Here is a 7,484-nt window from a genome sequence, read left to right on the forward strand (position 1 = left end):
CTGTCCTGGATCTAGCTCTTGTAGACCAGGCTGGTCTCGAACTCAGAGATCTGCCTGCCTCTGCCTGCCGAGTGCTGGGATTAAAGGCGTGCGCCACCACCGCCCGGCCCCCTTTTCTCTCTTGCTCTGTCCTCTTTTCCTTCTTTTCTCTGTCTCTGTCTCTGTCTCTGTCTCTCTCTGTCTCTCTCTGTCTCTCTCTATCTCTGTCTCTCTCTCTGTCTCTCTCTCTCTTTCTTTCTCTCTCTTTTTCTCTCTCTCTCCCCTTTACTCTTTTCCCTTCCTCTCCATAATTCAACTAAAAAATATCCAATTCTATTCTGTACGATGTGTCTGTCCATGTGCCTACACCACTCTCTGCCAGGAACTTGCACCTTCGCCAGAAACTTGCACTTTCTGGGGGACTCACAGTCTGCAGGACCAGCCCGCCAAGGCATGGCTGGGGCCAGCCACCTTGGTTTATGGACCTGCCACAAGCTATCTGGGACGAGCGACAAAATTTATAACACTAGCTCTCCGCAATTCATAGCCTCTGAGCTTCTGGTGGATGTGTGGGAGAGAAAGGACTCAGTTGTATTTCAGGGGCTGGGCACTAAGAATTTGACGATGCTCCAAATACTATATAGATAACACAAAGTGAAATTTGTGTTTTTCTTGTTTGTTTGTTTACTTCTTTTGTGAGTAAGTTTACAAGAAGGAGTGGACATGGAAGGACTGTCAAGATCAGGGTAAATGTGATGTAAAGCTCCCAGATAATCAATAAAAGATGGCATGTGGGAAAAAAGATTACCATATGTATTAAAAATGTTGTGAATTAAGGGGCATTTCAAGTTAACCAGGCCCAAGGACTTACCTGACAAATCAGATTGAAGAAGTGTAGGCCCATATTTCTACACGATGTGACAGCCAAGTTCTCAGGCCATAGTTAGGATCAATCAGGCACCCTTCCAGACAGGCTGTCACTGCCCTAACAAAAGCTCAGGATATGCTGTTCCTTTTCTTCTGTAATTATGTAGATTGCCTGAAAAGAGTTGTTAGTCCAAGCTAGTGACCAAGCTGTGGACAGGACTACAATTCTGCCACCTAGGAAACAGAATGTATGAACTTGCACCTTAGTTTACCTTGGGGGATAAAATGTGTTTGGTTAGTAAACACTGGTGATCTTCAGGATTTGAATAAAGCCTGAGACTCCCTTCCCATATTGCTGTGTGAACTGTGTCTCAATTATTCCTGAGCCTCCCTGCAGGTCCAAGAGGGAAAAATAGTTAATGTTGGCACATCGGACCCTGAAAAAGAAGGGGTGTTGCTTCCACCCTTGGATATCATCCATAGAGTGACAGTTAGCAGACACTGGGATATCACAGCCCCACACTAACCTATCATCTGATACCTGATGTTTGTGTCAAGGGACAGTTTGACAAACCTTAGTCCCCTCCCTTGATGCAGTCTGCTCTATTGAAAACCCTTTCCCCTGATCACCCATCTAGACCTGGACCCAACTTGCAGCTCTTGCCCTTGACCTGGTTAGGCCTTTTGACTCCTGGCTGGATTCCTCAGCATCGTTCTTGGCCTGACACTGACAGCAACACCAGCAATCAGTACCAGCAGCCCCTCCTGGCCTCCTACTCATGTATGGCTCTTTCTCATGTGGGATCATTCTGACTCCTCTTTTGAACTACACTTCATCATGGAATATTGGAAACTGTACTCGTAACTAAGTACACATAGTCTACATTTAGTAAACAATAGTGACACAATTAGCTACAGCCTGATGCTCAAACCATAAAGCACAGTAGTTTTACTTGTTATTAATTTAAATATTTTCATACTTCTTTAGTGTTGTGTGCTTGTGTATGTGCTTGTGCACATGCACACTGTATCACCCATGATTGTCCCTTGCGTAGCTGTGCAGGGCAGGCCACAACTCATTGAAGTTTCATCCATGCAGTTGTGTTAATGGGAAGAGTCAGGACAATGGGAGAGACAACACTGTGAAGGGAGAAGAAGAGCAAAATAAACCCAAAGGAGGTGACAGTACAGTTAAACAGCAGGAAGAGAGGGAGAGGAGGAGCAGGGGCAGAGAAGAGCTCCTGAGCATTGGCGGTATAGATCAGCAGACATAGAGCACAAAGGTGCATCCTGGCCCAGTGAGTCTGGGATCTAGGAACTCAAGACATGTCAATCAATGCAAGAACCTTAAGCATTTCAGTTCTCTGGTTTTGACCTATAACTCTCATGGACTGCAGTAAAGGAGACAGGGCTTAGTGATTATAGGACACGCCAGATAGCTGAAGCATCCAGTATCTGACACACATACCATTCCCTAAAAAGTCTTGGAAAAGTGTCTCCCCTGAGGCAAGAATGGAAATGGTTTCCTGGAAGAGAAGAATCTGCCAAATACCCAAATTCCAGCTTGTCAATCAAACTGTATATCCTCTTGCTGCTTCAAATTTTTCTTTCTCCCGTTCCCTTTTCTTCTCCCATCTCAGTAACTCTTCATCTCTATTGATGTGGGCTACCGGGGAGCATCTTTATGAATCCTGAGAGCTGACACTAATGTTTTCCATTGCTTGAATTGAATAAACATTTTATTGGCTTAACATGGATAAATCTGTAGAAAGTATCACTTGTAAATTGCCAAGGGTCAGGCAAATGAACTCTAAGCCCATCCCAAGCATCATCTTCCTACTGAGAAGTAGCAGCTCTCAGGTACTGGGTAGCATTAGGCATGCTTACTATCCGGTGTTGTGTAGAATGAAATAACCTTCTTCATGTTTTCACATCCCATGTGCTGCTTTCATGTGCGCAGTTTTCTCTCCTGCTTGCCCCCTAGACTCCTTGGAGTTGGTTCAGCTGTTCCATGCCCTCCTGAGTACCCTGAAAGTCTAATCTTTGGAGTACTATCAACAAATTACACTGAAAGAGGTTGTGATTCCCATAAATTTTAATATATTTATTTTAGTGGAGGGAAAATTGTTATACATAACACGCTATCAATAGGACAGAAAAAAATCAGGCAAACTTCTCATGTCATCTTCAGTCTGTAAGGTCCCAGCAAGCTTTCCTTGCATTACTGTGCCCACACTTAAGTCTCTCATTAGCTGTGAATGGATGGCCAGGACTGTGAGACCTCTCCTGCTTTCAAACTCTCCTTTGATCATTTCTTTTGCTCAGTGGTTGTACTAAAGTAAGAGTTTCTGATGATCAAATTTCAATTCTGATTGGAAACGAGCTTTTTGTCCAGGACACTGGCAGCAAGAGGATGAAGACTTTCTTCTAACAGCATAGATATAAGAAAAAAGGTTTGTGACAGGACTCGAAGCATTGAGAACAGCAGGAGTCAGTCCTGGCCACCATTAAGTGAGCAGGTGTAGTGGGGACAGAAGTTCCTCCTAGAGAGGACAATGAGGGTGGGAAAGAGGTTGCAGGAGCCAATGCATTTAGGATTGGATTCCAGCAAGTATGCAGGTCTGGGGAAAGCAGTCACTTAGGAGGGATGGAATCTCAGCTCACAGAGGTGAGCTGCATTCAGAACTCAGGGTTCATCTCCCCAGTAAGCCTCAGAGCCCTCTCGTAGTATAGCAGGGCCTCGTGCGTGTTCCCTTTCAGCTTGTGTACTAACCCAAGGAGGCTGGTGCTCTCCACAGGTCGAACATTCTGCTGAACCCATCTGCTAGCCACTTTCTCCAAAGCTATGAGTAGTTTCCTCCGGGCATAGGACGTTTCTTCTATTTTTAGACCTTTTAAGTAGTGGGTGATCGCCTTGTCTTCTGATTTTTGATGAAATTGCTGATAACGGCCATAGCGTAGATGGATGTCTTGTTTTCTGTGACTTGTAAGGTTCTGCATGTCCAGCACTATCTGGAAATTTGCCTCAGCTTCTTCATATTGGCGAATTTCTGCCTGCACTTCAGCCAAGCAAACATAAGCTACATCAAACTTGGGCCTCAGTTCCACTGTCTTCTGAAACTCAGAAATGGCCCGTTGTGCCATTTCCTGCATGCTGCCCTGCCTTCTGGATGTCTTCAGTTGGATCATTTGTTGCCTGTAACAGAGCCCTATTTGGAAATGCAGGTAGGCAGACTCAGGTGATGTCTGCAAGGCCATATATAGAAGTTCGAGAGCTTTGTCTATGCAGTCTTTCCTTCGGTAATACTTGGCTGCATAACGAAAGACATAGGTTTGACAGGATGCACTGCTGAGGGCTTCTTCAATGTGTCTTTCTGCTTCATCTGTTTCTCCTACATCCTGAAGTTTCAGGGCAAGATAAACTTTAATATACGGATCTTCTGGATTTAACCTGACAGCCTTCCTCAGGGGTTCCAGAGAAATATTATTGTCATCGAAGTCTTCACGATAGGCAGCGACGGCATAGCCAGTGTTGTATTCGGGGTTTTCAGGCTCAGCTTCCAGAGCTTTTGCAAAGCAGGCCATGGCTCGTCTATAATTCTGTCCTCCACACTTCAGCAAGGCCCAGCCTTCCTCACAGTGCATCTCGGCACACTCCATCCTGTAGCGGAAGGGACTTGCAAATTCCTTGCAAGTATTCTCCACCTTGTCCAGGTAGCTCTGGGCTTCTGCCAAGCTGCCCATGTGGTAATGCACCCAGGCACAGTTGCCCCAGGTCACCAGGCTTCTCTTGCCCAACTGCTCTCTCTGGCCCAAGGCTTCTGCTTCTTTCAGGCTCTGCAGGGCTTCCTCATGCTGGCCTTTCAGGTGTCTCACGTAGGCCAGGATGTTGTGCATCCCCACTGGGCTCTTGACGTCTAGAAACTCGACCTGCTCCAAGATTCTCATTTCCAAATCAGGTATGTCAACGTCTTCAAACAGCAGTGTCCACGTGAAGTGACAGCTCAGCTGACCCAGATTCTCCTTGACATGATCAGTACCAGCATTCTCTCTGCCAGAAGGAAGCAGAATGATTTTTTTCATGTACAACCTGGACTGAATCTGACACCATGCAAAACACATTTTACAACATTCTTGCTTATTTTCTGGAAATCTAACATTTTGTCCATTTAGAATTTCTTGATATCTGTTTTTTACATTGATTTCTCAGCTCCACTTACTAGAACTGCCAGAGTCTCCTTGAACATGCACGTCCATGTACGTGTACTTACAATCTTAGCTTTTGAGTTCATCCATTTATTCAAGACTCGACACGGTCACAGAGATACAGGCCCACCCACATTCTGGTCAGACTCCTGCCCTGAGATGTGGAACTCAATAAAACTATTACCTTTTCTCCACTGTCTGTGAGGACAATGTGTACAAGTGCCTGCCACCTGAGCTGACCTAAATAGGAACTGTCCATGGGTTCAACACCAAGTATTGGTCATTGTAGGTCCTTTCGTTTTCATCTCAGACACAAACAGCTGGTGTCCTGTCAGAAGAAGGCGACTCAGAATAAATGGACATGGTTTCTGCCTCTTCTTTTCCTGGGCTCATAGAAACGATGGGCATTTTTCTATAGGAAGATTAATTATGGGCCAGGGACATCAGGACTGCTTTTCTTTGATTTACCTGCCTAAAGCAACCCACAGTTGGAATTAGAGATTGTGTCCATACATTATGGGAAAAAAAGACATTGGCATGGTAACTAAGAACACTCTGAAATCTGGACACCATCTGTCTATGGAGATCTGCCTCGACTGGGAGGCATACAAGGATCCTTTTGGGGAACTGTGCACCAAGGGGGAGGTACATGTACTAGTGCATAAGCACTTGCAGCAGGAAAGCTGAGCAGCACAGAGGCAGCCGCCATTTGTGTGGGCAACTGGGACAGAGAGCAATCAGGATCCCAGTGCCCATGTGCAGTTGGAGATCTCAGCATCCAGCCTCCCCTGTGCACTTGGAGATCTCAGCATCCAGCCTCCCCTGTGCACTTGGCGATCTCCAGCATCCAGCCTCCCCTGTGCACTTGGAGATCTCAGCATCCAGCCTCCCCTGTGCACTTGGAGATCTCCAGCCTTTTACACACTGCAGGCACTCATTTGCAAACCACAGTCCTAGCCACCTGCTAGAGTCATGGGAACTCTAGACCCAGGCACAGCTTAGTCATTCACCCTATGACCATGACTGTCACCTGAGAGCCCTTAGTGTCTTCTGCCCTCTTGATTATTGCATTTCGCAATTTTATACCTCTGTGGTGTCTGTAGTCTCTCTCATCACACAGCAGAAGCTCTCAGCCTCCTCCATACTCACGTACTATAGATGGTTTTGTGTGCAAGAACATACAATAGTTGCCTATGAAAGAGAATCTGTACCCCTAGATTTGAGAGAAAACACTCTGCTGCCTGACACTTTAGACCCAGAGGGCAATTTCAAACATAAAGGTCAGAGACATTTACATAAAAAGACTTCACATGGAGCTGGAGCCCAGTGGTGGTGCCTCACTCCTTTAATCCCAGCCCTTGGGAGTCACAGGCAGGGGAATCTCTGTGAGTTCACAATGAGCTAGTTCCCGGACAGGCTTTAAAACTACAGAGAAACCCTGTCTCGAAAACCAAAAACAAACAGAAAACAAAAAGACTCCAGGTGCCTAGCATTTCTTTATAATATGTATATATGATATATATATATGAATGTTAATAAACATATGTATATGTTTATATACACACATACGTACATACATTCCTGGGCATATTTAGTTTCTTGCCGGAAATATTTAAATATTTCTCATCAAATATATTATAATTTCCACATTTTTGTCTCTTACTGAGGGACAGAAAAAATGCGTTCTCTCTTAGTTTAACCCAGCCAGGGGTGGGCAGAAAGCAGTTGGACCAGTAACCTTGAGCAGCATCTCAAAAGATCCTCTGGGGGTCTCTTGGGTTCATTTCAAGGGGAGTGAATGTGTGGGGTCAGGATATGGCAAGGAGAACACTCTCAGCAGCTGCTCTCGTTTAGGGCTCTAATTACATAGAGTGGTACCTTATTCCACTCCTGAAGAGAGACGTTGGTAATCGACTCTCTGTATGGGTGAGCATGCTAATGTATCACCCAGGGATTTTGAACTACATGTGTGAGACAGCCTTAAAAACTGAAGCAAGCATCTGTTCACCCATCCAGCCCCATGCAAATATTACAATCATTGAACCAATTTCCTGGTCCCTCAGTACAATTCGCCTCCTTATTCCTTTCTGAGTAGTAGAAAGAGAAGCCACAAGAGAGAACAAAAGAATGTAAGCAGACTTAGTCAGAACTGGCCACAAGCAATGGGTTCATTCAAACTGCAGAGCAGGGAAATCCTTACCCCATGGTGGCTGTGAAGGTGGCTGCAGTTCTCTGGACTTTCACCAGGACAGGACTCCTCAGGATACTTCCTTGATGCTCTGCTCTCTTCTGGACTTTCGCACCAACTGGCCTCTCAGAATAAGCTGGGAAACAGCTCTGAAGGGAGGTGAGGCGTGGCGCACACCAGGAGGAAACTGAAACTGGAAAGTGAAAGTAAAGCCTTCCGGATTCTCCTCAGTGAAACTGGACAG

General features: G+C 45.5%; 1 protein-coding gene across 1 annotated transcript; it reads right to left on the reverse strand.

Moving 5' to 3' along the window:
• Positions 1 to 2,923: 2,923 nt before the first annotated feature.
• LOC119822355 (interferon-induced protein with tetratricopeptide repeats 1-like) lies at positions 2,924 to 7,259 on the reverse strand. The gene is made up of 2 exons (XM_038341530.1): positions 7,253 to 7,259; positions 2,924 to 4,897 (listed from the first exon to the last, which is right to left on the reverse strand). The coding sequence occupies exons 1-2, from the start codon at positions 7,255 to 7,257 to the stop codon at positions 3,526 to 3,528; spliced, it is 1,377 nt and encodes a 458-aa protein (XP_038197458.1). The 5' UTR covers positions 7,258 to 7,259; the 3' UTR covers positions 2,924 to 3,525.
• Positions 7,260 to 7,484: the final 225 nt, after the last annotated feature.

Source organism: Arvicola amphibius, chromosome 1 (genome assembly GCF_903992535.2).
Source record: "Arvicola amphibius chromosome 1, mArvAmp1.2, whole genome shotgun sequence".
Lineage (NCBI taxonomy): Eukaryota > Metazoa > Chordata > Mammalia > Rodentia > Cricetidae > Arvicola > Arvicola amphibius.